This window comes from Chlamydomonas reinhardtii, chromosome 13 (genome assembly GCF_000002595.2).
Source record: "Chlamydomonas reinhardtii strain CC-503 cw92 mt+ chromosome 13, whole genome shotgun sequence".
In the NCBI taxonomy this organism is placed as follows: Eukaryota; Viridiplantae; Chlorophyta; class Chlorophyceae; order Chlamydomonadales; family Chlamydomonadaceae; genus Chlamydomonas; species Chlamydomonas reinhardtii.
This window is the reverse complement of record NC_057016.1, coordinates 4,818,679-4,846,335: the sequence shown is the minus strand read 5'-3', so window position 1 is coordinate 4,846,335 and position 27,657 is coordinate 4,818,679. Positions and strand designations below refer to the sequence as shown.

The window sequence follows — 27,657 nt, the reverse complement described above, 5'->3', positions numbered from 1 at the left end:
GGGGGAGCTATCCTCTGCTAAGTCAGCAACATCTTGACACTATTCTGGCCAATGTGCTTGAGCATAGCTATAGGGCTGCTGCCCAGATGGCAAACAGTGCGCCCCGCAGCCATGACACCACCCACACAATCAGGATGGGCCCCATCCACAAGCACAGTCGCGAGCACCTTGAAAGTTATCAGCGCTGTTGAGCAGTGCGCGAGCTGGCGCCGTGTGGGGGCAGTCCAGAAGTCCAGGCCCAGACCCAGAGCCATGCGGTACGCGCTGTTGGTGAAGCTCAGCACCGTAGCGGCCAGCCGCACGCTGTGGCCCACCGAAGTCCCATCCAGTAGCAGCACGAGCAGCGGCACGTAATGCGAGACCTTGCGTGGGGGATGTGGGCGAGCAGATACCTAGTGTTGCCGCTGCAGTGGTGCCAATATCGCTGTCATCGTCGCCACTGCCGCTCGTGCTGACAGCGGATAGGTCTGGCGGGGGTGGGGAGCCAGGGTGGGGTGGGGCGGGGTGGGGTGGGGTCGCGACCAGGCGGCGTGGTGGCGAGGGCGGGCGGCGGGCTTACATCAGCAACTCCTCAACCTTCGCGTCGGCAACTTCTCTTAAGCCTGGAGCTGGGTGACCAGTGGGTGAACAGTGAGCCCACCGTGGCTCGGGGACCTGTGCCTATCAAACACAGATCGGCAGTAAGTTGCATTCACCGTGCTTACCGATGTGCTGATTTGCCGCCATCGAACCCGCGGCGAGCCGGTGGTGCGAGGATGTATAAATCGAGCGATCCCAAAGCTAGTTGCGATGCTCTGAGGCGCTCGTGGCGGTCATCGGCGGGACCTCGAGGAAGGGCGGTTCCGCCTCCCAGCGAGTTTTATCAAACGCGATTTACAATGATTATGAGCTAGTAAATGCCTATAGGTCAGAACGGTGATCGTCACGACGTGAAGTTCCGGCGTCATGCCGAAACCCTGCCACCTGTGTCGGCGGGGTTGGGCGTCCGCTTGGGCTGCCGCGGCTAGGCTCCTTGCGACGATGTCAAGCCGTTGAGTGAAGTCATGACCGGCACATGGGCTCAAAAATAAAAGCTCCCGGCATCCCGGCAAAGCTCCCGGCATCGGCCTCCGCGACCGACGCCGCTGCCCCCACCACCCCCGCCATGTAGACCGTGGCCGGCCCCTCCCTGGAGCTGACCTCTCGGGCCTGGGCTCGTGACAGCGTGTCCAACACCTGGCGCACCCTCGCCGCCTTTCTGGACGGCACCATCGCCGAGGCGCTCTGGTGCCAGGCGTCCGCCAGGCGTCCGCACTCGCTGGACTCACTCGTACGGCGGGTGTTGGCGCGGCTGGAGCGAGGGGTGGCTGCTGTGCGCGGCCTGGCACGCGGGCGGCACGGCGCTGGGGGGCAGCGATGGGCGGGCGGCAGGGGTAACATCAAGCGCGTTGGTTACAAAAACTGCCGACGCCAGGCCCAAGTGAACCACGCCAGTGGCACGGAATGCGGCTGTGAACAGAGCCGGGTGACCGCTAAGCGCGAACCTGCGCGCCGCCTGCAACGTAAGCGATGTTTAGTGATGGAATAAAGGTGTCTAGGCGGCACGGGGATCCGGGATTGAGCTTGCTTGCTGGCGCTCATCCCAGTGGAGGGTAAACCCTCAGCCCCTCACTGAGTCGCCACGAATTTATTAAGTGTCATTGACGAATTGGAGACCTGGCGGCATGGAGACTAAGTAGACGACACTAGGCAGTGCTTTCTTTACGTTTCTTTGGACCACATGGCTTAGCAATACCAGCACTGTGGATCGGGACGGGACGCCCACGTCGTGGCGTCTGACGTACGATGTGGAAGACCTTTAAGCGAGTGGCACAGTGGCGCGTACCGATGGCGAAAGACAGTACACAATGGACGCACAATGAACAATTGGATTCTAGGGAAGCCGAAGTCTTTCCAAGTCAACCTGACGCCACATTGCATGTGCCGCGACCAAGCTTCCTTTCGCACGTGCCCCTTGCATACCCCTCTCTCAGCCCTTCGTCTGCCACCAGCGTGACGAAGCTACTGCGCAGCATCCCATGCACCCTAACGCCGGCGTGCCCCACCCCCAGGCCCTTTGCCAGCAGCGCCTCCAGCAGCCCCCCGGCCAGCGCCGCCTGCAATGAGCCAATGACCGCGCCACCACATACACTCCTTCGTGCACATAGTCGGGGCATGTCGCTGCATTTCGCGAGCTCGGCGAGCGGACAGGTCACCCCAGGCCCCATTTCAGCTTTTATTCATAGCATACATATTCCATGCATAGGAATCTTGGATGGTTTGGGCTTTGGACGGTGCCGCGTGTATGGGCACGCCCCGGGTGAGACCGGGTTGCTTGGCACTGCCTCCATCCCGGACCACGTACGGCCGGACGAGGCAGGCATAGCCCCAAGACCAACCTTTGCCCAACACCTGCGGCCGAAGCAGAACTCAACGCCAACCTGACAAAACGTCAGCACCTAAGGCCCTATAGCCCCACTGCGAAACCCGAGTTCGGCACACGTAACTGTGGCTCCAACTCACACGGAGCCGTTACCGTCTTTACCATACCGCCTCTGCAAGTCACGGTGTCAGGAACACCGCCGCGGCAACCGGCACACCGCGTCCCCGAATGGATTTTACTCAACATACCGTACACGACAACTGCGGTCTAAAGGTTTTGCGCTCTATGTTCCCGCCCGTCTGCCTACGTTGGGCCCAGCAGATCCTCTTCTCCGGCGTCCACAAGTACTTTCACGCAGCAGATGAGCGCCCAGAAGCGGGCTTCTAGTAGCACTCCTGCGACACATCCACATACATTCAAACCGCCGTCACACAGCCGTCATTAGGCTGCTGATATTGTACAACAAATGCTGTGCTCGCCCCTACCCACAACCAAACGCCGACCGGCCGTGACATGCACGCCAGCGCCGCCTTTCCAGCGGCGCCACGCTATCCTCCACCACGAGGTGTTGCCTGCTCCCTCCGCTTTGCATGTGGATGCCGCCGCTGGGCCCCTGCAGCCGTAGCCCGGCCAGTGCCGCCGCCACCGCAGGTGCATCGCAATGCTGCATGCCGTGCAATACCCAGCAGGATCTCCAAGAGCGCGTGTCGCATACTCGTGAAATCCGCTACGTTCTACAAGTCAAACGAAGCACGCACTGCAGTTAATCAAGCATACGTGCCGAGCTCGGTGAGATAGCCCTTTCTCCTAACACAAAAACTATACCTGCTCGTGTTGCGCAAATGGCGTTTCGCGTAGAAGCGCCCAGCTAGTGTACAGACTGACACTTCTATACACCCTCCTGCCAGCAATCTTGGTCCCGTCACGTCCCCAGCTTCCAACCCCGCCCACCTGCCAAGCACGCCGTGCTGTGCCAGCTGCTGCCGCAGGCTTGGGCATTTCTAACGTCCAGCCGTTGCTCCTGCTGGAAGAGTTGTGCAACTTCTGGTGCCGCTGCTGTAGTTGGTAGGCATCTTCGCTTGAATTGCCATTAAAATTCGACACGGCTGCAACTGACTGCGCCGCGTTCACCTCCTCCGCGACGATGTCTCATGATTAGACACCGAGGACTCACGCGCTTAGCCCTCGCCGCTGCTGTTCCGTGTCGCATGCTGTCAAGTACGCTCCTGGCCAGGCGCGGGCCGGTGCACGTGGCGGCGCCGGCAGGTTCCCAACTGCTGCTGTGGACGCTGGAGGCTTGCTGCGACTGCTGCTGCTGAGCCACTGCTAGGCACGTCCATTTCTGCAGCGTCCGCCTCAGGCACCGCACTTGTCAATGGCAAGGCCGCCACCGCCTCACATGATAGCGTGCTGCCAGACACAGGCTGTGACTGCGACTGTGAGACCCGCAGCGAGGTGGAGGGCAGCCAGCCGTGCCACCATTTTGTGGTGGAGGCAGAAGGGAAGCCGCCCGATGTCACTGTCAGCAGAGGCAGACGCATGCGTTTGGGGGTGTTGGATCAAGGGACCCAGAATGCAGAAGGGCGCAAATAACAGCCAAGTAATGGCCTCTATTGTGAAAGCCGTCCAAATGCCAATGCACTCACATTGATCCTGATCGTGAGGGCCATTAACGTCCTGGGCAAGCGGCAGCAGTTCACCTGCCGAGAAAACCAAAGCGCAAGAGCACTGCAATAAGCGACTTCATTCATATATAGGCAAGAGCCAACAAACGCGCACCCCCATTCTCCGCGCGTGGTCGTCCCCGACAGCTGAGGTTAGTGCATGCCATTACGGTGCCCCTGGACCACCCGCCCAGGAGTACCCGCCCAGGAGCACCGCAGAGCTGCACGACTTTGTGGGACCATTTCACCTTGGTGTGCCACCCCGCAGCCTGGGTTCACCACCCCGTTCTGCTGCGCCGCCGCCGCGTGCTCTGCGGTGGGACAGTGGAATGGGAAACAGGTTAGGGGAGGGTGTGGGCAGTGCCCCAAAGTTGCCCGGCACCACCCGGTCCAGGCCCAGGCCTACACATGCTGGGCGTTCCGGATACCCACATAACAGATTGACACCGAAACACAACCCGACTTACGTTGAGCCGTCTCGATACAACTCGCGCAGAAAGCCCGTATCCCAACCTGTAGCAGGATGTTAACCTTGGCGATCAGAAGGCCCCGAGCATCCTTAAAGCCGTGGCGCAGGAGCAGGCCCAGGTCGTCAGAACTGTGAAGCCAGCTCCGGGTGCACGCCTATTTCCAGCAGGGCCTGTCGCAGGCGCCTATAGCTGCTCTCCTCAAACAGATGCGGCTGTTGTTGCGGCTGCCGTTGAGGGAAGCGCTGGCCAGCTTCGGCCATTATGCGTCCGTGCCCCTTCCAGTCCCTACACCAGGTGATTCACTTGTAGTGTCACCCTCATAATGTCCACTTGAGCAAAATCGAACTCACTTGACGTATGCGAAAGCGGGACAGCGGGCACCTTTATGTGGAAAGCTTGCAGTTTTATATGTGTGTGCATTAGCAATTAATACTTATGGTGTTTTGCTCGTGTTCTGCGCTCTTACCAACTAAAATGGGCCGAAGGTTTGCTGCATCAGTGCTCACTCGCTCACGGCCGCGAGCGTAGCTAAACCGTCGCCAACACGTTGTAAGTCCGTCCAAAATACAGTGTCTAACGGTTCTCCGCAAACTTCCGCGCGACCGACACGCCACGTACGGGTCGCGGGAACGAATGCGGGAGCGTGGAGCTTTGGGACATGCTGCAATTGGTTTGCACTCAGGTAGGTGTCGTCTGTAGCTGCTAAAGCCTGTGTCGATTGGAATACGGACGCCGGCTAGGGCCGCCCCCCCCCGCGCTCTGTACACCGCCGTGGCCGGCCCCTCTATGGAGCTGACCTCTCTGGCCTGGGCTCGTGACAGCGTATCCAACACCTGGCGCACCCTCGCCGCCTTCCTGGACGGCACCAGCGCCGAGGTGCTCTGGCGCCAGGCGTGCGTTGCGTACTCGCCGGATTCGCTCGTATGTACGGCGGTGGGTGTTGGCGCGGCTGGAGCAAGGGGCGGCTGCGTTCTTTCAAGCATATCAATGTGTGGGCTGCGGTGCGCGGCCTGGCACGCCTGGGCACGCGGGCGGCACGGCACTGGCGGTGGCGGGCACCCAGAGGCAACATCCACTTGCTGGACGCGATGTTGGGTGAGGCGGGCGACATGAGGGCTGCGGAGGGGGGGGGACGATGATGGGAGGGGCGCGGGTGGGAGAAGGCGGAGGACGGTGGGCATAGTTTGAACTCTTTAAAGCCGCTGGAGGTGGAGCACGGCACGCACTACAAGCACTGCATCAACGTGAGTCAATGGCACGGTGGCCGTGCCATATTCTTGCAGCTGAGCTCAACTGGGCAATTAGCAGCAACCATTGATTTGGCGGGAATGCCCCAATCGGGCACGCGTGTCAACCGCTGCCGTTCATTAACATTCTAAACGCGTCCTTCATCCATATGTACACCATTGAGCAGACTTGTATTACAGTTCAGCTATATTTTACATCTTCGGTAGCAAGGACAAACCTCGTTTGTTTTTAAGTGGACAACTGAACAACAGCTCTATCTACCGTTTCGAGCGCACGAGGCAAGGAGATTCAAGCAGCATGAGCTATTCTGATTTTATCAAGCTAGCGAGGGCGCTTTACGAGGACGAGGTGCGGAGAAGGCCTCGGCCGAACGCCTGCATGCAACGCTCGCAAAGTGAATCCTGATTTTTGTCAGGACTACGATGTCGATCCAAGGGATCTTATGATGACGATGGCGTCACTTACATCGACCTCTATGACCCAGTCGACACAGGTCGACAGCTTCGTGGCCCAGGCCCAGGCCCTTGCCCAGGCCCTTGAAGCTCAGGCCCGACTCTCCAAGGCATCAGCTGCGGCACAACGCCTCAGGCAGGTGAGCTAGAGAGCGGAAGATGGAGGAGTGTGGCGGTGTTGTGGAGCCATCAGGCAGGCTGAGAGCGTGCGGGCAGTGTTACGGGGCACCGGGCAACCGATGTCACACCCCCACCGTGTCACATCCCCTTTGGGCGCTGGTCACTTGCGTTGCAGGTCTTCCCACCGATCAGCGCTGGCGACCCACACCGCACACTCAAGATGGTACGTACGAGAGTGCATATATCAGGCTGCTTGCATTTCGCAGACGAGAGGGCACAGGGAGTCACAGCCACCCGACCACAGTCTCGGGTTTCAATCCACGCCCATTACCCCATCCCTCTAACGGGCGACACTGGTACCTACCGGCGCAGATGCACCTGGACCTCACGCCCGGTGGGGACAAGAGCTACGTGCGCCACTTCAACGGGGAGCTGCGGCCGCTGACGGCACAGGGCGTGTCCAATGCGGAGCCGCAGGCCGCCAACCACCTCATTCACAAGCTGCTGGTGCAGTGCCCAGTCCTCAAGGTGCTTGCATTCGTGTGGGATCAGCGGGATCGTAAGTACGGTAGCCGCGCGCGGTAGCTAGATAGCCTGCCCCAGCCACCTGGGCTCCGGCGCCCACAGAATCACAGTTCCGTGAGCCAACAATCTCATCCGCTACAGGCGGGTCTATAACTCAAAATGCAGCCACATATTGAGTCCTGTGGATCCGGCGGCCCACCTACATTCATCCCTTCCACAGGTTGACCGGTTCCACAAGGGCGGCAGCTTCGGGCGCCGCACCCTCGTGCGCGGGGCCTTTGATGTCGACCTGTCTGTGTTTGTGATTAAGTTCCAGGAGCGGGCGCTCAAGGTTGCCGACTGGAGCGGCGAGGCGGGGGAGCGGCTGCAGCGCGAGATGCAGCGGGTGGTGGCGGCGTACCTGCGGGGACAGGGGCTGCACGACGTGGTGGAGGTGGAGCACGGCACGCACTACAAGCACTGTGTCAACGTGAGTGGCACACGCACGGAAGGTGCACGGAAGGCCTCACAGCGTTTGCACATGCATTCCATCACTTCCCGTTGTAGTTGCCGTGCTGGGTATTGGGCAGCGACAGCAGGATTCGACACGCCTGCAGAAACCCCTTATTGTCACAGACTTTTGACGTGGCGTTTGCCGATTTATTTGCCCTGCCGGGCCTTGTGTATGTGGGACAGTTGGTGGCGGCGCATGACCAGTTAGAGGCCGTGCGTGCTGCCCACACCCGCCCGGGTGGGTGGGGCACCAGGTTTGGTGAGGCGATGTTGGACTTGTACTTGACGAGCGTGTGGCGGCCTGTGCTTGGATGGGGACCTCGGCGGCACCTGCCGTCGCCGCTCCTGGGGCCGGCGTCGCCCCTGGCGGCGGCGGACCGCATAGCCGCGGCGGTGGCCTTGCTCCCAGGTGGCTGGGAGGCCGCGGCGCGTGCGGCTCGACTGGCTCGCGGGCGGGCGTGGGTCATGCCGCTTCCTGCGGATGCCGTGCGACAGGCGGCGGCGGGGGCCTTGACCCAGGTGGTGCGGGGACTGGGCTGTGTCCTGGACGGGGGCCCGCCTCTGCTGCTGTTGAACTACTCCGTGAAGGCAGGAACGACCATGCAACTGGGCCCCCAGGTTGCGGCGCTGCGGTCTAAACATTTGTTGTATGTGCGTGATGCTGGTGTGTCTGCGGACGGCGCGCTTGCGGCTGCCGGCGCCTTTGCCGGCACTCTGGCCCGTTTGTGGGCGTTAAAATGGGAAAATTATCACAAGGAAGCGTTGTGGCGGGTGGCGGCCAATGCGTGCTGGTCGTTCCCCAAAAATGCCGCCCAGCGTGCAGCTGGGGTGGCAATGCCCCTGTGCCGGGCGTGTGGGCGGGATATGTGTGATGGGGACCGCCGGCACTACTTTTGGGACTGTGTTGTTGCTCGGGCGCTGCGGGAGAACATGGCTATGGCAATGACACGGCTGATGACTGTTTCTCCCGTGCTGACCTTTGGCTGGTGCAGCCGCCTGCTGGGCTGGCGCCGCCGGTGTGGGATGTAGTGTGTTTGGCTGCGCTGTCTGCCCTTGACTCGGGCCGGCAGCAGGTGATTATGACTGGCTTGCGTGTGCGTCGGGCTCTGACGTCGGCGGAAGTCATGCGCATCAGTGTGTCCGTTATTGCTGATTTCTGGGGCCGGCTGCAATCGTATGTCAGTCTCGGCCTCCGCCCGAAAGCCTGGGCCACGGTGCCTGCGCACCATCCGTTCCTTTCGCGGGGTGCGGGTGACTGTGTGCTGCTCGTGTTGCCTGATGATGTGGGCTCCCCGCCCCCCTCGCCTTAATTTGCTCGTGGGTGGTGGGAGCGGTGTGCCTCTGGTGTGTGCGCTGTGGGTGTGGGGGGTCGACGTGGGCGTCGCCGGACTACGTGCCCGGTGTACCTGCGCTGACGCCTCGCCGGTTTGATTGCGCCTCGTGCGCTAGTGCGGTTTGCTGTACGTTGGTGGGGCTCTGGCGGGCTTTGGCTTAGCTTCGACTCGCTGTGCAGTTGCCGAGACACGCTTTACGCGAAGACCTGTTGCACGGTTGTGGAAGGTCGGTAGCCGACTGGGGGGAGGGTGGTTTCCTTTCGGGCCGGAGATGGTCCCTCTTGACCTGGGTGCTGGGCACCCTTGCTTGGTCGGATTGTCCCTTCTTTGTAATATCGCAACCTTATTGTCACCGTCGGCCTCCTCCGCTTGGCACGGCATGCACCCCGCAGGTAAAGGTGCGTGGCGTGGACGTGGACGTCAAGATGGCGGCGCACGTGGCGTCCCAGCAGGGTATGTGTGTGTATGTGTATGTGTGTGTGTGTGTGTGTGTGTGTGTGTGTGTGTGTGTGTGTGTGTGTGTGTGTGTGTGTGTGTGTGTGTGTGTGTGTGTGTGTGTGTGTGTGTGTGTGTGTGTGTGTGTGTGTGTGTGTGTGTGTGTGTGTGTGTGTGTGTGTGTGTGTGTGTGTAGGATGGGCGCCGGTATAGCCAGCCACAGTATGCATGTCGGAGACATCGAAACCAAAGTACCGATAACCATTACAGTTACATCACCATCTGTCCCGATTTGTCCGGCGGCAGGCAAGCAAGCGACCACTCCTGACCGCGGCAAGGCGCAGCGCGACGTGCTGATGCAGACGCTATGGGACACGCCGCCGCACCTGCGCCAGGCGGACCCAACTCGCGAGGCGGCCCTGGCGGAGGCGCTGACGGCGGTGGTCAAGGACACGCATGACCGTGTCAAGAGCTTGGTGCGGCTTATCAAGGTGAGCACCCGTGTGTGGCTGTTGGCTGTTTGGCTGTTGTGCTACGGGTTGCAAACCTGCAGCATAATGGGCACGTGCAAAAATAGCTTGTGCTTTTACTGCGTGAGAGAGGCGCAATGCAACATCGTGCGTGCGGGGTCACTGTTATCATGTGTGCATGCAGTGCTGGTACAAGTACGGCCTCCAAGCGGAGATACCGAACGTGCCCAGCGTGCTGCTGGAGACAGTGGTGCTGGCGGCGGCGCAACGCAAGGGCCTGCTCAGCCCCGGCAAGCAAGAGTGAGCGTGCGTGCCTAGCACTGGGTGCATAGGGTGCTTGCGGAGACATGGCTTGGAATTTAGGACGATGCGTGCATGGGGAGGGGGGGTAAGGATGCCGCAGACACACCCCACCCTTCAAATGGAAAGAGCCTGATGAGAGCGCTCAGAATTCGTTTTAGAGTTCTGATCAGGGAGTAATCAGCATCATACGGCAAGCGCAAAACCATGCCGTCACCAACAGCCCGAGATATGAAAGGATGCGCAAACGGCACAGCGTCCCAACCCTTTGGCCTGATACCCAAAGTCACAAACGTCTGGAGACGAGCCCAGAAGTCAGCTACGACGGCAAGTCCAATGCTCAGCACCTGGGCCGACGGCAGCTTCGCTCGCGCCGCCAACCCGGCCATAACCGCACGCTGCCGACCAAAGTCCAGGGCAGACATAGCAGCGAGACACACCACATCCCACACAGCTGGCGCAAGCCCCGCAGGCGGGCACACTAACCACAACTCCTCACGAGAGAAGGCACTTAGAGCCTCCTCCGGCAGGAAACCCAGAGCCATCCCCATACTTTCCCGCTGTGACAGCGCAACAGTGCAGTCCCAAAACCAGATATGGGCCCTCGCTATGTCCCATGCGTACATGGGTGCAACTGAACGGCCACAAGATGTCCACACGTCAACATGCCTCTAAACATGCCTGTGGTCCCGTGCGAACTTCCGTGTTTGCATGTTATTATAGCTCGCAGCAAGCAGTCGTTTGGCACCATCCTGGAAACAACCAGAGGGGATTTAGGGGGTGTACGGCACGGTACGGCACCGTCGGTCGTCGGTCATGGGGGATCGGGAGGTTCTGCAGGGTGGGGTCGGGGACTTTTGTTTGTAACCCTCCCCGCCCTGATGCGCGCCTTCATGCTATGGCGTGCCCTTTGCATAACACCATTCTTACATACCCGGAGGCCCAAAACCCATGGCTTGCAACGCCTTCCACAGTCGCACCGCAGAGGTGTCTCTGTTCCTGGCGGCCCTGGAGTTGCTGGACGAGGCAGTATCGGACCGGAAAGTGGTGGTGCTGGAGGCGGGGCCGGTGTGGGGCTACACCCGGGCGCAAGCGGAGAGCTGCAGGCACGCGTGGCGGAATGACACCGTGGTGGTGCTGCACCCTATCGATCCCACCTGCAACCTGGCGGCGGTGAGTGGACACGCCATCCTCTCCGCTCTTCATATGCCCACCTTTTGCAGGAACACTGCTGGCCAGCAACATTATTGTAACCGTTACTCACGTCGCCCCGCCCCATCCTGAATCCCGCCTCCGCTGTGTGCCAGCACAGCCCCAGCCGCGCCGCGCAGTGGACTGGTGCCGGCTGGCGCACAAGTCCCGCGAGCTGAAGCGGGTGGTGGAGGGCGGCAGCATGTGGGAGCTGGAGCAGCAGAGCTCGCTGGCGCCCGCCATTCGGGCGCTCAAGGCCGCGTGAGGCGGCAGGGTCAGTACGGTAGTGCGGAACGTGCGTGCATCACCTGCCGGCGGGCTGTGGGTGTGGCGCACATCAGGGGTCAGCTCTTGGGGGCAGCGGTGGAGGGGTAACATTAAGCATGTTGGTTGGTCAGGCATCCCGTGTTGCGGTGGCGTGTGTCGTGGCGGCAGCAGGGTTATATAAGGTGTCGGACTGTCGACGCCAGGCCCAAATGAACCACGCCAGTGGCACGGAATGCGGCTGTGAACGGAGCCGGGTGACCGCCAAGCGCGAACCTGCGCACCTGCAATGTAAGCGATATTTGCCGATGGCATGAAGGTGTCTAGCCGGCACGGGGATCCGGGATTGAGCTTGCTTGCTGGCGCTCATGCCCAGTGGAGGGTAAACCCTCAGCCCCTCACTGAATCGCCACGAATTTATTAACTGCCATTGACGAATTGGAGACCTGGCGGCATGGAGACTAAGTAGACGACACTAGGCGGTGCTTTCTTTACGTTTCTTTGGACCACATGGCTTAGCAATACCAGCACTGTGGATCGGTATGGGATGCCCACGTCGTGGCGTCTGACGTACGATGTGGAAGACCTTTAAGCGAGTGGCACAGTGGCGCGTACCGATGGCGAAAGACAGTACACAATGGACGCACAATGAACAATTGGATTCTAGGGAAGCCGAAGTCTTTCCAAGTCAACCTGACGCCACATTGCATGTGCCGCGACCAAGCTTCCTTTCGCACGTGCCCCTTGCATACCCCTCTCTCAGCCCTTCGTCTGCCACCAGCGTGACGAAGCTACTGCGCAGCATCCCATGCACCCTAACGCCGGCGTGCCCCACCCCCAGGCCCTTTGCCAGCAGCGCCTCCAGCAGCCCCCCGGCCAGCGCCGCCTGCAATGAGCCAATGACCGCGCCACCACATACACTCCTTCGTGCACATAGTCGGGGCATGTCGCTGCATTTCGCGAGCTCGGCGAGCGGACAGGTCACCCCAGGCCCCATTTCAGCTTTTATTCATAGCATACATATTCCATGCATAGGAATCTTGGATGGTTTGGGCTTTGGACGGTGCCGCGTGTATGGGCACGCCCCGGGTGAGACCGGGTTGCTTGGCACTGCCTCCGTCCCGGACCACGTACGGCCGGACGAGGCAGGCATAGCCCCAAGACCAACCTTTGCCCAACACTTGCGGCCGAAGCAGAACTCAACGCCAACCTGACAAAACGTCAGCACCTAAGGCCCTATAGCCCCACTGCGAAACCCGAGCTTGGCGCGCTGCACACACGTAACTGTGGCTCCAACTCACACGGAGCCGTTACCGTCTTTACCATACCGCCTCTGCAAGTCACGGTGTCAGGAACACCGCCGCGGCAACCGGCACACCGCGTCCCCGAATGGATTTTACTCAACATACCGTACACGACAACTGCGGTCTAAAGGTTTTGCGCTCTATGTTCCCGCCCGTCTGCCTACGTTGGGCCCAGCAGATCCTCTTCTCCGGCGTCCACAAGTACTTTCACGCAGCAGATGAGCGCCCAGAAGCGGGCTTCAAGAAGCACTCCTGCTACACATCCACATACATTCCAACCGCCGTCACACAGCCGTCATTAGGCTGCTGATATTGTACAACAAATGCTGTGCTCGCCCCTACCCACAACCAAACGCCGACCGGCCGTGACATGCACGCCAGCGCCGCCTTTCCAGCGGCGCCACGCTATCCTCCACCACGAGGTGTTGCCTGCTCCCTCCGCTTTGCATGTGGATGCCGCCGCTGGGCCCCTGCAGCCGTAGCCCGGCCAGTGCCGCCGCCACCGCAGGTGCATCGCAATGCTGCATGCCGTGCAATACCCAGCAGGATCTCCAAGAGCGCGTGTCGCATACTCGTGAAATCCGCTACGTTCGACAAGTCAAACGAAGCACGCACTGCAGTTAATCAAGCATACGTGCCGAGCTCGGTGAGATAGCCCTTTCTCCTAACACAAAAACTATACCTGCTCGTGTTGCGCAAATGGCGTTTCGCGTAGAAGCGCCCAGCTAGTGTACAGACTGACACTTCTATACACCCTCCTGCCAGCAATCTTGGTCCCGTCACGTCCCCAGCTTCCAACCCCGCCCACCTGCCAAGCACGCCGTGCTGTGCCAGCTGCTGCCGCAGGCTTGGGCATTTCTAACGTCCAGCCGTTGCTCCTGCTGGAAGAGTTGTGCAACTTCTGGTGCCGCTGCTGTAGTTGGCAGGCATCTTCGCTTGAATTGCCATTAAAATTCGACACGGCTGCAACTGACTGCGCCGCGTTCACCTCCTCCGCGACGATGTCTCATGATTAGACACCGAGGACTCACGCGCTTAGCCCTCGCCACTGCTGTTCCGTGTCGCATGCTGTCAAGTACGCTCCTGGCCAGGCGCGGGCCGGTGCACGTGGCGGCGCCGGCAGGTTCCCAACTGCTGCTGTGGACGCTGGAGGCTTGCTGCGACTGCTGCTGCCGAGCCACTGCTAGGCACGTCCAATATCGCAGCGTCCGCCTCAGGCACCGCACTTGTCAATGGCAAGGCCGCCACCGCCTGACATGATAGCATGCTGCCAGACACAGGCTGCGACTGCGACTGTGAGACCCGCAGCGAGGTGGACGGCAGCCAGTCGTGCCACCATTTTGTGGTTGAGGCAGATTGGAAGCCGCCCGATGTCACTGTCAGCAGAGACAGATGCATGCGTACGGGGATATCAGGAGCTAAAATGCGGAAGGGGGCCAATACCAGCCAAGTACTGGCATCTAAATGCCAATGCACTCACATTGATCCTGATCGTGAGGGCCATTAACGTCCTGGGCAAGCGGCAGCAGTTCACCTGCCGAGAAAACCAAAGCGCAAGAGCACTGCAATAAGCGACTTCATTCATATATAGGCAAGAGCCAACAAACGCGCACCCCCATTCTCCGCGCGTGGTCGTCCCCGACAGCTGAGGTTAGTGCATGCCATTACGGTGCCCCTGGACCACCCGCCCAGGAGTACCCGCCCAGGAGCACCGCAGAGCTGCACGACTTTGTGGGACCATTTCACCTTGGTGTGCCACCCCGCAGCCTGGGTTCACCACCCCGTTCTGCTGCGCCGCCGCCGCGTGCTCTGCGGTGGGACAGTGGAATGGGAAACAGGTTAGGGGAGGGTGTGGGCAGTGCCCCAAAGTTGCCCGGCACCACCCGGTCCAGGCCCAGGCCTACACATGCTGGGCGTTCCGGATACCTACATAACAGAGTGACACCGAAACACAACCCGACTTACGTTGAGCCGTCTCGATACAACTCGCGCAGAAAGCCCGTAGCCCAACCTGTAGCAGGATGTTAACCTTGGCGATCAGAAGGCCCCGAGCATCCTTAAAGCCGTGGCGCAGGAGCAGGCCCAGGTCGTCATGCGTGAACTGTGAAGCCAGCTCCGGGTGCACGCCTATTTCCAGCAGGGCCTGTCGCAGGCGCCTATAGCTGCTCTCCTCAAACAGATGCGGCTGTTGTTGCGGCTGCCGTTGAGGGAAGCGCTGGCCAGCTTCGGCCATTATGCGTCCGTGCCCCTTCCAGTCCCTACACCAGGTGATTCACTTGTAGTTTCCTCATGTCCACTTGACCAAAATCGAACTCACTTGACGTATGCAAAAGCGGGACAGCGGGCAACTTTATATGGAAAGCATGCAGTTTTATATGTGTGCGCATTAGCGATTAATACTTATGGTGTTTTGCTCGTGTTCTGCGCTCTTACCAACTAAAATGGGCCGAAGGTTTGCTGCATCAGTGCTCACTCGCTCACGGCCGCGAGCGTAGCTAAACCGTCGCCAACACGTTGTAAGTCCGTCCAAAATACAGTGTCTAACGGTTCTCCGCAAACTTCCGCGCGACCGACACGCCACGTACGGGTCGCGGGAACGAATGCGGGAGCGTGGAGCTTTGGGACATGCTGCAATTAGTTTGCACTCAGGTAGGTGTCGTCTGTAGCTGCTAAAGCCTGTGTCGATTGGAATACGGACGCCGGCTAGGGCCGCCCCCCCCGCGCTCTGTACACCGCCGTGGCCGGCCCCTCCATGGAGCTGACCTCTCTGGCCTGGGCTCGTGACAGCGTATCCAACACCTGGCGCACCCTCGCCGCCTTCCTGGACGGCAACAGCGCCGAGGTGCTCTGGCGCCAGGCGTGCGTTGCGTACTCGCCGGATTCGCTCGTATGTACGACGGTGGGTGTTGGCGCGGCTGGAGCAAGGGGCGGCTGCGTGTGGGCTGCGGTGCGCGGCCTGGCACGCCTGGGCACGCGGGCGGCACGGCACTGGCGGTGGCGGGCACCCAGAGGCAACATCCACTTGCTGGACGCGATGTTGGGTGAGGCGGGCGACATGAGGGCTGCGGAGGGGGGGGGGGACGATGATGGGAGGGGCGCGGGTGGGAGAAGGCGGAGGACGGTGGGCATAGTTTGAACTCTTTAAAGTCGCTGGAGGTGGAGCACGGCACGCACTACAAGCACTGCATCAACGTGAGTCAATGGCACGGTGGCCGTGCCATACTCTTGCAGCTGAGCTCAACTGGGCAATTAGCAGCAACCATTGATTTGGCGGGAATGCCCCAATCGGGCACGCGTGTCAACCGCTGCCGTCCATTGACATTCTAAACGCGTCCTTCATCCATATGTACACCATTGAGCAGACTTGTATTACAGTTCAGCTATATTTTACATCTTCGGTTAGCAAGGACAAACCTCGTTTGTTTTTAAGTGGACAACTGAACAACAGCTCTATCTACCGTTTCGAGCGCACGAGGCAAGGAGATTCAAGCAGCATGAGCTATTCTGATTTTATCAAGCTAGCGAGGGCGCTTTTCGAGCACGAGGTGCGGAGAAGGCACCGGCCGAACGCCTGCATGCAACGCTCGCAAAGTGAATCCTGATTTTTGTCAGGACTACGATGTCGATCCAAGGGGTCTTATGATGACGATGGCGTCGCTGACATCGACCTCTATGACCCAGTCGACACAGGTCGACAGCTTCGTGGCCCAGGCCCAGGCCCTTAAAGCTCAGGCCCGACTCTCCAAGGCATCAGCTGCGGCACAAAGCCTCAGGCAGGTGAGCTAGAGAGCGGAAGATGGAGGAGTGTGGCGGTGTTGTGGAGCCATCAGGCAGGCTGAGAGCGTGCGGGCAGTGTTACGGGTGCACCGCGCAACCGATGTCACACCCCCACCGTGTCAGATCCCCTTTGGGCGCTGGTCACTTGCGTTGCAGGTCTTCCCACCGATCAGCGCTGGCGACCCACACCGCACACTCAAGATGGTACGTACGAGAGTGCATATATCAGGCTGCTTGCATTTCGCAGACGAGAGGGCACAGGGAGTCACAGCCACCCGACCACAGTCTCGGGTTTCAATCCACGCCCGTTACCCCATCCCTCTAACGGGCGACACTGGTACCTACCGGCGCAGATGCACCTGGACCTCACGCCCGGTGGGGACAAGAGCTACGTGCGCCACTTCAACGGGGAGCTGCGGCCGCTGACGGCACAGGGCGTGTCCAATGCGGAGCCGCAGGCCGCCAACCACCTCATTCACAAGCTGCTGGTGCAGTGCCCAGTCCTCAAGGTGCTTGCATTCGTGTGGGATCAGCGGGATCGTAAGTACGGTAGCCGCGCGCGGTAGCTAGCCTGCCCCAGCCACCTGGGCTCCGGCGCACACAGAATCACAGTTCCGTGAGCCAACAATCTCATCCGCTACAGGCGGGTCTATAACTCAAAATGCAGCCACATGTTGAGTCCTGCGGATCCGGCGGCCCACCTACATTCATCCCTTCCACAGGTTGACCGGTTCCACAAGGGCGGCAGCTTCGGGCGCCGCACCCTCGTGCGCGGGGCCTTTGATGTCGACCTGTCTGTGTTTGTGATTAAGTTCCAGGAGCGGGCGCTCAAGGTTGCCGACTGGAGCGGCGAGGCGGGGGAGCGGCTGCAGCGCGAGATGCAGCGGATGGTGGCGGCGTACCTGCGGGGACAGGGGCTGCACGACGTGGTGGAAGTGGAGCACGGCACGCACTACAAGCACTGTGTCAACGTGAGTGGCACACGCACGGAAGGTGCACGGAAGGCCTCACAGCGTTTGCACATGCATTCCACCACTTCCCGTTGTAGTTGCCGTGCTGGGTATCGGGCAGCGACAGCAGGATTCGACACGCCTGCAGAAACCCCTTATTGTCACCGTCGGCCTCCTCCGCTTGGTACGGCATGCACCCCGCAGGTAAAGGTGCGTGGCGTGGACGTGGACGTCAAGATGGCGGCGCACGTGGCGTCCCAGCAGGGTATGTGTGTGTATGTGTGTGTGTATGTGTGTGTGTGTGTGTGTGTGTGTGTGTAGGATGGGGCGCCGGTATAGCCAGCCACAGTATGCATGTCGGAGACATCGAAACCAAAGTACCGATAACCAGTACAGTTACATCACCATCTGTCCCGATTTGTCCGGCGGCAGGCAAGCAAGCGACCACTCCTGACCGCGGCAAGGCGCAGCGCGACGTGCTGATGCAGGCGCTATGGGACACGCCGCCGCACCTGCGCCAGGCGGACCCAACTCGCGAGGCGGCCCTGGCGGAGGCGCTGACGGCGGTGGTCAAGGACACGCATGATCGTGTCAAGAGCTTGGTGCGGCTTATCAAGGTGAGCACCCGTGTGTGGCTGTTGGCTGTTTGGCTGTTGTGCTACGGGTTGCAAACCTGCAGCATAATGGGCACGTGCAAAAATAGCTTGTGCTTTTACTGCGTGAGAGAGGCGCAATGCAACATCGTGCGTGCGGGGTCACTGTTATCATGTGTGCATGCAGTGCTGGTACAAGTACGGCCTCCAAGCGGAGATACCGAACGTGCCCAGCGTGCTGCTGGAGACAGTGGTGCTGGCGGCGGCGCAACGCAAGGGCCTGCTCAGCCCCGGCAAGCAAGAGTGAGCGTGCGTGCCTAGCACTGGGTGCATAGGGTGCTTGCGGAGACATGGCTTGGAATTGAGGACGATGCGTGCATGGGGAGGGGGGGTAAGGATGCCGCAGACACACCCCACCCTTCAAATGGAAAGAGCCTGATGAGAGCGCTCAGAATTCGTTTTTAGAGTTCTGATCAGGGAGTAATCAGCATCATACGGCAAGCGCAAAACCATGCCGTCACCAACAGCCCGAGATATGAAAGGATGCGCAAACGGCACAGCGTCCCAACCCTTTGGCCTGATACCCAAAGTCACAAACGTCTGGAGACGAGCCCAGAAGTCAGCTACGACGGCAAGTCCAATGCTCAGCACCTGGGCCGACGGCAGCTTCGCTCGCGCCGCCAACCCGGCCATAACCGCACGCTGCCGACCAAAGTCCAGGGCAGACATAGCAGCGAGACACACCACATCCCACACAGCTGGCGCAAGCCCCGCAGGCGGGCACACTAACCACAACTCCTCACGAGAGAAGGCACTTAGAGCCTCCTCCGGCAGGAAACCCAGAGCCATCCCCATACTTTCCCGCAGTGACAGCGCAACAGTGCAGTCCCAAAACCAGATATGGGCCCTCGCTATGTCCCATGCGTACATGGGTGCAACTGAACGGCCACAAGATGTCCACACGTCAACATGCCTCTAAACATGCCTGTGGTCCCGTGCGAACTTCCGTGTTTGCATGTTATTATAGATGCGGATTACAATTGAAGGGACAGCCCGACAAGCGGGGGCACGCCGTACCCACGCCGCGAAGTTATTATAGCTCGCAGCAAGCAGTCGTTTGGCACCATCCTGGAAACAACCAGAGGGGATTTAGGGGGTGTACGGCACGGTACGGCACCGTCGGTCGTCGGTCATGGGGGATCGGGAGGTTCTGCAGGGTGGGGTCGGGGACTTTTGTTTGTAACCCTCCCCGCCCTGATGCGCGCCTTCATGCTATGGCGTGCCCTTTGCATAACACCATTCTTACATACCCGGAGGCCCAAAACCCATGGCTTGCAACGCCTTCCACAGTCGCACCGCAGAGGTGTCTCTGTTCCTGGCGGCCCTGGAGTTGCTGGACGAGGCAGTATCGGACCGGAAAGTGGTGGTGCTGGAGGCGGGGCCGGTGTGGGGCTACACCCGGGCGCAAGCGGAGAGCTGCAGGCACGCGTGGCGGAATGACACCGTGGTGGTGCTGCACCCTATCGATCCCACCTGCAACCTGGCGGCGGTGAGTGGACACGCCATCCTCTCCGCTCTTCATATGCCCACTTTTTGCAGGAACACTGCTGGCCAGCAACATTGTAACCGTTACTCACGTCGCCCCGCCCCATCCTGAATCCCGCCTCCGCTGTGTGCCAGCACAGCCCCAGCCGCGCCGCGCCGTGGACTGGTGCCGGCTGGCGCACAAGTCCCGCGAGCTGAAGCAGGTGGTGGAGGGTGGCAGCATGTGGGAGCTGGAGCAGCAGAGCTCGCTGGCGCCCGCCATTCGGGCGCTCAAGGCCGCGTGAGGCAGCAGGGTCAGTACGGTAGTGCGGAACGTGCGTGCACCACCTGCCGGTGGGCTGTGGCTGGGGCGCATATCAGGGGGCAGCTCTTGGGGGCAGCGGTGGGCGGGCGGCAGGGGTAACATCAAGCGTGTTGGTTGGTCAGCCATCCCATGTTGCGGTGTTGCGGTGGCATGTGTCGTGGCGGCAGCAGGGTTATGGTGTCCGGACTGTCAATGCGAGGCCCAAATGAAGCACGCCATTGGCACGGAATGCGGCTGTGAACGGAGCCGGGTGACCGCCAAGCGGGGACCTGCGCACCTGCAATGTGAGCAATGTTTGCCGATGGCATGAAGGTGTCTAGGCGGCACGGGGATCGAGCTTGCTTGCTGGCGCTCAACCCCAGGGGAGGGTAAACCCTCAGCCCATCATTGGATCGCCACGAGTTTCTTAACTGTCATTGACAAAGTGGAGATCTGGCGGCAAGCCTGGCGGCATGGAGGCCAAGTAGACGACACTAGGCGGTGCTTTCTTTGGACCACATGACTTAGGAATGCCAGCACTGTGGATCGGGACGGGATGCCCACGTTGTGGCGTCTGAGGCATCTGACGTATGGTGTGGAAGGCCGTTAAGCGAGTGGCACAGTGGCGTGTACCGATGGCGCAAGACAGTACACAATGGACACACAATGAACTCAGCCCCTGGCCACTCATCTTCGCGGAAGTTTTGCGCCGATGGGGAGGGGGGGCATTGGGGGGAGGGGCACTCCCTCCCCCCGCACGGGATGCAAGCATCGCACGGTAGTGTAGGCACCAGCATATAAGCACGGGCGGTGTTCCTACGCCAAGGGGAGGGGGGTTTCGGGGGGCGCTCGCCCTCCCATACAGGAGGGCGCTGCCGCGCGAACCAGCGTGAACGGACGGGCAGCGAAGCGGCCAGGGCGCGTCAGTCAGGCACGTTTGGGGCGAATAGGCCGCGGCCAGCACACCAGCAACATAGAGAGCTTCCAAATATATTATGACGAATGCCAAACCGCAAAGGTTGAGCGATAAAGGCTGTCTGAAATTGTAAGTCAATCAGTCAGCAGGGAGCACTGTGCGCACATAATTAGTTCTACAAATAGATCCTTATTCAATACATCCGAAGATCTCAGCAATGCACAGTAAGTCGCGTCCGCGGGCAAGCTTGCTAGTGGTGCATTTGGCTCGCTCGCTGCGCTTCAGGGGAACCATGCGCGCGTATAGAATACAGATCATCCTGATCTATCCATTAAATACGATGCATCACGCATAGGCGCCTGGGAGAGGTTGCACAATGGGGGGCGAACCGGTCCCGCGCTTTGCATCCCTTCGGCCGATCTTGGCGCTTGCAAAAAAGTAAAGGTGCTGGGCGAGCTGGCTATTCTTCAACATAAGAGTCAACGCGTTTCGTTCACCCACCCCACAAAGTGCATCTGCTTTGACCAGCGTTTTCTCACAGCAAACGCTCTCAAAATTTAATGGCGCGCAGCTGGGTTGCGTGTCAGGGCGCAAACAGTCTGTTACACTTGGTTCCAGCCTTGAAGGCGGGCTGGGGCGCACACCAGACCCCAAAAACACGCCAGGAGGCACACTTTGGAACAGCATGTGTAGATGAGTGGCTAACAAGGGTCACATCAAGGTCGCAAGATCGAAACCCATCAGGAACGGTTCGGCTCCGTTACCTGTGTAGGCACTGAACATACTTGTGCCGAACTTCCCCGAACGAGCGCCATCTCGGCCTTCTTAGGTCGCTGCTCTACGGGTGCGGACGCTGGTGCGGCGGGTTCTGATGGTTTCCCCGCGAGAGCTATCCTGCTTACTAGAAGCCGGTCTGCAAGCCAGTTGGCGCTGATGCGCCGGGGCAGGAGGAGGCCCCTGATTAGGGAATGTGCGTCACCCAGCGCCGATCTGCGAGCCCGTGTTTCGAGGCGTTACCGTGGCCCAGTATGGCCGATGGTTGCAGACAACCCCCCTCCCCCACATACCTAACAATTGGATTCTAGGGAAACAGCAGTCTTTCCAAGTCAACCAGACGCCACATTGCATGTGCCGCGACCAGGCTTCCTTTCGCACGTACCCCTTGCATACCCCTCTCTCAGCCCTTCGTCTGCCACCAGCGTGACAAAGCTACTGCGCAGCATCCCATGCACCCTAACGCCGGCGTGCCCCACCCCCACGCCCAAGCCCTTTGCCAGCAGCGCCTCCAGCAGGCCCCGGCCAGCGCCGCCTGCAATGAGCCAATGACCTCGCCACCACATACACTCCTTCATGCACATCAGTGCACATTGTCGCTGCATTTCGCGAGCTCGGCGAGCGGACAGGTCACCCCAGGCCCCAGTTCAGCTATTATTCATAGCATACATATTCCATGTTAGGAATCTTGGATGGTTTGGGCTTTGGACGGTGCCGCGTGTATGGGCACGCCCCGGGTGAGACCGGGTTGCTTGGCACCACCTCCGTCCTGGACCACATACGGCCGGACGAGGCAGGCATGGCCCCCAGACCAACCTTTACCCAACACCTGCGGCCGAAGCAGAACTCAACGCAGTGCTCGTATCTTCCTTCTTTTCGACAGAAATTTGCCCCGAAAAGCCTCCGGCGGAAGAAACGTTTGATTCTGAAGTCCAAAAATCTGTGAAAATGCTTCAGGTTTTGGGGGGTCTTTCTGAGAATCGCAGAAGACATTTTGGGGCGTTTCTGTCACTTGTCCGGGCCCAAGGCAAGGGTGACTGAGGTTCTCCAGGATAATCTACTGCAGTGTCCTGCTGGCACCATGGGGGCACACCACGATAGGCCAGCGTCCTACCAGGGTAGTCATGCCGTGGGTGAGTGAGCGTGATGAGCGTGGGTGTCACGCAATACCGTGTGCTGGCGTATGTGTGATGTGCCCCGCTGGTTCTTCTGTGTCATCATCGGCAACGGCCTGCATCTCATCCCGTCCGACCTCGAGGCGACCACGCAGAGTCACTCGTCGTCCAGCCCGGAGTACGTCAAGGCGCCGGAGCCAGCCACCTACAACACTGCCTTCGAGCAGCCGGCGCTGATCCGTTCACCCCCCGCCTACTTCGACGGGCCGTGGCGCCAGATCAGCATGGAGTTCTGCGACGACTTCCTGCCCTTTGACCACCTCCCGGAGTGCCACATCGGCTGCCTGGTGCACGGCTTCTGGGCGCACCACTACTCATGGCAGTGCGCGGATGTCGTCGCACTGCCAGGAGTAGTGGTGCGCCCAGAAGCCGTGCACCAGGCAGCCGATGTGGCACTCCGGGAGGTGGTCAAAGGGCAGGAAGTCGTCGCAGAACTCCATGCTGATCTGGTGCCACGGCCCGTCGAAGTAGGCGGGGGGGCGAACAGATCAGCGCCGGCTGCTCGAAGGCGGTGTTGTAGGTGGCTGGCTCCGGCGCCTTGACGTACTCCGGGCCGGACAACGAGTGACTCTGCGTGGTCGCCTCGAGGTCGGACGGGATGAGATGCGGGCCGTTGCCAATGATGACACAGAAGTCACTGCTGCCACCCTGCCAGAGTTGGACTGCTGCGGCGGTGGAGGCAGCTGATGCTCGGCGGCCGAGGGCTCCAGAGCGCTGCGCTCGGAGATGGGCTGGCTGCTCGCTAGCTCGCCGGCCTCAGCGCCGTTGCTGCCGTTGGAGGGGGCGGCGTCGAAGCAGGCGCAGGGGTCGCAGCCGCAGATGCACTCCACGTCGCCCTCCTCCTCCTGGGCAGTCACCGCCTCTCCGCCGTCGGGCCCTTTGGGCTCTGCGGCGCAGGGCAAGAACTCGAGGCGGCCCGAAGCGAGCAGCGACGGCTTGGGAGTCTCCTGCTGCTGAGCACGCTGCGGCACGGACTGCGGCGGCTCACCCTCGGCGCTCTTGGCCCGCAGCTGCTGCTGAAGGGAGCTGGCTGACTGGAGCAGCACGCACTCAGTGGTCTTGAGCTGCAGCTGACGCTCCAGGGGGTTGACCTTGCTCTGCAGCTTGTCAACGGCCTCCTGCTTGCGCCGCAGCTGAAACTGCAGCTCTGAAAGCAGCTCGTGCAGCTTGCGGCACTCCTGGTTGGCTGTGCGGGCCTCGTGCTTGTGCCACTGGACCGCCTGCTGCAGCCAGGCAATGTGCTTCTCCGGGTCCTGACAGCGGGCAGGGCTCAGGGGATCCGGGGCGCCGTGAACTGCGGGGTCGTACTGCCAGACCTGGGCGCCGCTTTGCGGCGCGTGGCGGCTGCGGTCGTACTCGCGCCGGTCAGGGCTGCGGCGGCACTCTGCACTGCGTGGGCGCTCGCGGTCGCGGTTGTAGACGTTGCTGCGCTCCCTGCTGCGTTCACGTTCACGGCCTCCTGAGAGGCTGCGGCTGGCGTCACGGTCCCGGTCGTAGCCGCTTTGCGGCTGGGAGCGCTCAGGGAAACGGGCAGCGTCACCTTTGGTGACCTGGTGCTGGCGCTTTGCGTCAGAGATGTAGCCGGGATAGCCGCCTCCGCGGCCACTTCGTGGCAGAGCGGTCGGGCCTTCGGCACCGAAACGGTCAGCTTCCCCTTGCCGCGTGCGGACGCTGACTCCTCGCGGTGCGAGTAAGAGTCGTTGTAGCGTCCACTCACTGCGCGGCAAGTAAAGGCAAAATAGGATGGAGCACAGCGATTTAGGTCAGTGACTTGAAGTGCGGAAACGGGGAGTCAGGATGGCCAATCGCTGCTTGCTGTTTCTCGTAACTCCCTCTTCACTCCAATCGCTGGCAATTTCGCTCGGGCAGGCGAGCTAACGAGTTCCAAAGCACGGCATCAGTCGAAGCTGGTCGCTGACGGCACTTAGCAGCAAGGGAGTAGCGCGCATGAACTTGGCCAAAGGGCCCGGCGCTCGTATGACGCTAACCGTGGCTGCTGACTTGGGGCTTTGCCCTTTGTTACTACCAGCGCGCTGGGCCTTCGGCCTGAGTGCTTACTGGGTGCTCGAAGTTCTTGACCGGTGCGGGAGCAAGGCGATAGCTCACTTCGTGAGCGAGCCCCGGCTCACTTTGTGAGCGGTCAATGTTTGAGCTAAGGTCTGCTTGTAGCCCCTTGCTCGACGGCTAGCAGAACAGGCGGGTCGTGTGGCTCAGGATGCCTCTCACGAATGTTGTTTACAGTTTGTAGCCTTCAGGCGGCTTCTGTGTACCGGTGGTCAGATGTTTTGGAATCGCTAAGTGATAAATCAAGTAGCTCAAACATTGACAAGCAAGTTTGAGCTCCGGCGCCCATTAAAAGGGCCGCCAGCGCGCCCATGACGCAGCTCCGGGGCGCTACTGGTCTGACTTACGACCGTCCACGAACCCACACATTGCTCAGCAACGCCGTGTTGCTAACAGTTAATTCACCCCATCTTGTACCGTTCTAACACGGAAACGCGTGGAGATACGCCCAGATCACGCAACGCACACTATGGCTGTGTGCACATTATTTGACATGTCAGGTTGCGACATGTCGAAATGTGAAATGCGACATACAACATTGCGACATACCAAGACTCACCCACATTTGCATGGCTACGCGTCCTGGAGCCCATTTAAGTAACATCTCCCAGCTTTGCGGCGGTGTATTGCGCTAGCGTAGCCACAAGCTCCTCCCACTGGCCGCACCCTACGCCACGCCACCACCACCGTGGCAACCGAGACACGTTTTGTTGTGTGCCACGGCGTTCCACGCTTACCAGAGGCATATTGAATGCATGCACAATATGTTTGGCGGGTTTGGATGCGTTTGGGCGGTATGTGCATTATGTCGCAATGTCGCATGTCGCAATTTACATATCCACGTGTCGCATCCTGACCATGTCAAATAACTTGCAAGCTGCTATAACGCACTGACGTGACACACGTCCTAACACAAAACGCCTAGTTCCGAGTCAGGGTTTTGTCCCTCTAAGTAAGTCAATTATGCTAAGTAATGCGTGAAAACACCATGCGGTGACACGGCATGCACGGTCACACGTCAGGGCGTGACATGGGTGAGGGCGCTGGGGTTTGGCGTGGGGATGGGCCACGATTTGCCATAGAGCCATGGAGCCGGTGCTTTATTCAGCAACATAGTGTTAATGTGGCAACAGCGACCGCACCCCGCACGCTGTAACAATGGCACATCCCGTGCGGCAGATTATCTTGCTGTGCCGGAGCCGGGACGTGGGCTGGGGGCAACAGCAACCTCACCCCGCACACTGTAACAATGGCACATCCCGTGTGGCAGAATATTTTGCTGTGCTGGAGCCGGGACGTGGGCTGGGGGCAACAGCAACCTCACCCCGCACGCTGTTAAAATGGCACATCCCGTGCGGCAGATTATCTTGCTGTGCCGGAGCCGGTACGTAGGCTGGGGGCAACAGCTACCTCCCCCCGCACGCTGTAACAGTGGTACATCCCGTGCGGCGGAATATTGTGCTGTGCCGGAGCCGGAACGTGGGCTGGGGGCAACTGCAGCCGCATTTGGCACGCTGCAACAGGGCAAGCCTGACACACCCCTGGCCTGACACGAATCGTGCATAGGTCGGGGGCGGAGCCCCCGGAAAAATTTAGGGGCTGAAAGATGCGGCGGCAGCGGGTTGATGCCTGTTTTCGGAAATCTGTCACTCGCGCCTGCCTTCTTAAGATACGAGCACTGACTCAACGCCAACCTGATAAAACGTCAGCACCTAAGGCCCTAGCCCCCATGGCGAAACCCGAGCTCGGCACGCTGCACACACGTAACTGTGGCTCCAACGCACATGGAGCCGTTACCGTCTATACCATACCGCCTCTGGAAGTCACGGTGTCAGGAACACCGCCGCGGCAACCGGCACACCGCGTCCCCGAATGGATTTTACTCATCATACACGACCATTGCGGTCTAAGGTTTTGCGCTCTATGTTCCCGCCCGTCTGCCTACGTTGGGCCCAGCAGACCTCTTCTCCGGCGTCCACAAGTACTTTCACGCAGCAGATGAGCGCCCAGAAGCGGGCTTCTAGTAGCACTCCTGCTACACATCCATATACATTCCAACCGCCGTCACACAGCCGTCATTAGGCTGCTGATATTGTACACCAAATGCTGTGCTCGCCCCTACCCACAACCAAGCGCCGACCGGCCGTGACATGCACGCCAGCACCGCCTTTCCAGCGGCGCTACGCTCTCCTCCACCACGAGGTGTTGCCTGCTCCCTCCGCTCCGCATGCGGATGCCGCCGCTGGGCCCCGGTCTGCAGCCGCAGCCGCCGCCGGGCCAGTGCCGCGCCACCACAGGTGCATCGCAATGCTGGTTGCCGCTTTACCCAGCAGGATCTCCAAGAGCGTGTGCCGCATACTCATGAAATCCGCTACGTTCTACAAGTCAAATGAAGCCCGCACTGCAGTCAATCAAGCATACGTGCCAAGCGTGGTGAGATAGCCCCTTATCGTAACACCAAAACTATACCGCCCACATCCCCCACGCAAGGTCGCGCATTTCTCACCTCCTGCTGGTGCCACTGCTCGTGCTGCTACTGGATGGCACTTCGGTGGGCCACAGCGTGCGGCTGGCCGCTACGGTGCTGAGCTTCACCCTCAGCGCGAACCGCATGGCTGCGGATCTGGGCCTGGACTTCTGGACTGCCCCCGCACGGCGCCAGCTCGCGCACTGCTCAACAGCACAGATAACCTTCAAGGTGCTCGCGACTGTGCTTGTGGATGGGGCCCATCCATCCTGATTGTGTGGGTGGTGTCATGGCTGCGGGGCGCACTGTTTGCCATCTGGGCAGCAGCCCTATAGCTATGCTCAAGCACATTGGCCAGATCAGTCCAAGACGTTGCTGACTTAGCAGAGGATAGCGGGCTTGTGGCCGGGGGAGCTATCCTCTGCTAAGTCAGCAACATCTGA

At 60.3% G+C, this 27,657-nt stretch overlaps 5 protein-coding genes across 10 annotated transcripts in view; 2 read left to right on the top strand and 3 right to left on the bottom strand.

The window, feature by feature from the left end:
* The window catches only part of CHLRE_13g605404v5 (uncharacterized protein), a 2,672-nt gene extending 1,808 nt beyond the window's left edge, over positions 1 to 864 (bottom strand). The window contains exons 1-2 of the mRNA XM_043069869.1: positions 705 to 864; positions 393 to 467 (exon numbers count right to left, since the gene is read on the bottom strand). Coding sequence (XP_042917844.1) covers positions 393 to 467; positions 705 to 726 — 97 coding nt within the window. The 5' untranslated portion in view covers positions 727 to 864. The remainder of the gene's footprint in view (positions 1 to 392; positions 468 to 704) is intronic.
* Positions 865 to 5,974: 5,110 nt separating this feature from the next.
* CHLRE_13g605386v5 (uncharacterized protein) lies at positions 5,975 to 11,970 on the top strand. 5 transcript variants are annotated; one of them, XM_043069864.1, is made up of 10 exons: positions 5,975 to 6,131; positions 6,268 to 6,375; positions 6,531 to 6,578; positions 6,728 to 6,883; positions 7,101 to 7,349; positions 9,099 to 9,159; positions 9,448 to 9,632; positions 9,796 to 9,911; positions 10,886 to 11,084; positions 11,224 to 11,970. In XM_043069864.1, exons 1-10 carry the CDS (start codon positions 6,081 to 6,083, stop codon positions 11,365 to 11,367), a joined length of 1,317 nt encoding a protein of 438 aa, XP_042917840.1. In that variant the 5' UTR covers positions 5,975 to 6,080; the 3' UTR covers positions 11,368 to 11,970. The 5 variants fall into 5 exon arrangements, with proteins under 5 accessions (XP_042917840.1, XP_042917842.1, XP_042917843.1 ...); XM_043069867.1 differs by lacking the exons at positions 9,099 to 9,159; positions 9,448 to 9,632; positions 9,796 to 9,911; positions 10,886 to 11,084; positions 11,224 to 11,970 and adding an exon at positions 7,496 to 8,850 and having other exon boundaries at positions 6,277 to 6,375; positions 7,101 to 7,371; XM_043069866.1 differs by lacking the exons at positions 9,099 to 9,159; positions 9,448 to 9,632; positions 9,796 to 9,911; positions 10,886 to 11,084; positions 11,224 to 11,970 and adding an exon at positions 7,496 to 8,850 and having other exon boundaries at positions 7,101 to 7,371.
* A 12-nt stretch (positions 11,971 to 11,982) lies between these two features.
* Positions 11,983 to 15,104, bottom strand: CHLRE_13g605368v5 (uncharacterized protein). The gene is made up of 4 exons (XM_043069863.1): positions 14,636 to 15,104; positions 14,417 to 14,479; positions 14,151 to 14,204; positions 11,983 to 14,046 (listed from the first exon to the last, which is right to left on the bottom strand). Exons 1-4 carry the CDS (start codon positions 14,901 to 14,903, stop codon positions 13,742 to 13,744), a joined length of 690 nt encoding a protein of 229 aa, XP_042917838.1. The 5' UTR covers positions 14,904 to 15,104; the 3' UTR covers positions 11,983 to 13,741.
* An 830-nt stretch (positions 15,105 to 15,934) lies between these two features.
* CHLRE_13g605350v5 (uncharacterized protein) lies at positions 15,935 to 20,490 on the top strand. Of its 2 annotated transcripts, none has more exons than XM_043069862.1 (10): positions 15,935 to 16,215; positions 16,352 to 16,447; positions 16,604 to 16,651; positions 16,801 to 16,956; positions 17,170 to 17,418; positions 17,602 to 17,662; positions 17,830 to 18,014; positions 18,178 to 18,293; positions 19,341 to 19,539; positions 19,676 to 20,490. In XM_043069862.1, exons 1-10 carry the CDS (start codon positions 16,165 to 16,167, stop codon positions 19,817 to 19,819), a joined length of 1,305 nt encoding a protein of 434 aa, XP_042917836.1. In that variant the 5' UTR covers positions 15,935 to 16,164; the 3' UTR covers positions 19,820 to 20,490. The 2 variants fall into 2 exon arrangements, with proteins under 2 accessions (XP_042917836.1, XP_042917837.1); XM_043069861.1 differs by having other exon boundaries at positions 16,283 to 16,447.
* An 834-nt stretch (positions 20,491 to 21,324) lies between these two features.
* Positions 21,325 to 25,024, bottom strand: CHLRE_13g605300v5 (uncharacterized protein). Its single transcript, XM_043069860.1, has 2 exons — positions 24,559 to 25,024; positions 21,325 to 24,399 (listed from the first exon to the last, which is right to left on the bottom strand). Exons 1-2 carry the CDS (start codon positions 24,579 to 24,581, stop codon positions 23,172 to 23,174), a joined length of 1,251 nt encoding a protein of 416 aa, XP_042917835.1. The 5' UTR covers positions 24,582 to 25,024; the 3' UTR covers positions 21,325 to 23,171.
* Positions 25,025 to 27,657: the final 2,633 nt, after the last annotated feature.

What these genes read in the sequence shown, in the direction of transcription:
- CHLRE_13g605386v5 (XM_043069864.1), top strand. Translation starts at nt 6,081, where the DNA reads ATGAGCTATTCTGATTTTATCAAGCTAGCGAGGGCGCTTTACGAGGAC. An exon ending in GGGCGCTTTACGAGGACGAG is followed by an intron (nt 6,132 to 6,267) that starts GTGCGGAGAAGG and finishes TCTATGACCCAG; the next exon opens with TCGACACAGGTCGACAGCTT. An exon ending in GCACGTGGCGTCCCAGCAGG is followed by an intron (nt 9,160 to 9,447) that starts GTATGTGTGTGT and finishes GTCCGGCGGCAG; the next exon opens with GCAAGCAAGCGACCACTCCT.
- CHLRE_13g605368v5 (XM_043069863.1), bottom strand. Translation starts at nt 14,903, where the DNA reads ATGGCCGAAGCTGGCCAGCGCTTCCCTCAACGGCAGCCGCAACAACAG. An exon ending in CTGCGGGGTGGCACACCAAG is followed by an intron (nt 14,205 to 14,416) that starts GTGAAATGGTCC and finishes TTTTCTCGGCAG; the next exon opens with GTGAACTGCTGCCGCTTGCC. An exon ending in CCCTCACGATCAGGATCAAT is followed by an intron (nt 14,047 to 14,150) that starts GTGAGTGCATTG and finishes CTCTGCTGACAG; the next exon opens with TGACATCGGGCGGCTTCCAA.
- CHLRE_13g605350v5 (XM_043069861.1), top strand. Translation starts at nt 16,165, where the DNA reads ATGAGCTATTCTGATTTTATCAAGCTAGCGAGGGCGCTTTTCGAGCAC. An exon ending in GCACGTGGCGTCCCAGCAGG is followed by an intron (nt 17,663 to 17,829) that starts GTATGTGTGTGT and finishes GTCCGGCGGCAG; the next exon opens with GCAAGCAAGCGACCACTCCT. An exon ending in CCACCTGCAACCTGGCGGCG is followed by an intron (nt 19,540 to 19,675) that starts GTGAGTGGACAC and finishes GTGCCAGCACAG; the next exon opens with CCCCAGCCGCGCCGCGCCGT.
- CHLRE_13g605300v5 (XM_043069860.1), bottom strand. Translation starts at nt 24,581, where the DNA reads ATGCCGTGCTTTGGAACTCGTTA. An exon ending in CCGTGCTTTGGAACTCGTTA is followed by an intron (nt 24,400 to 24,558) that starts GCTCGCCTGCCC and finishes CTTGCCGCGCAG; the next exon opens with TGAGTGGACGCTACAACGAC.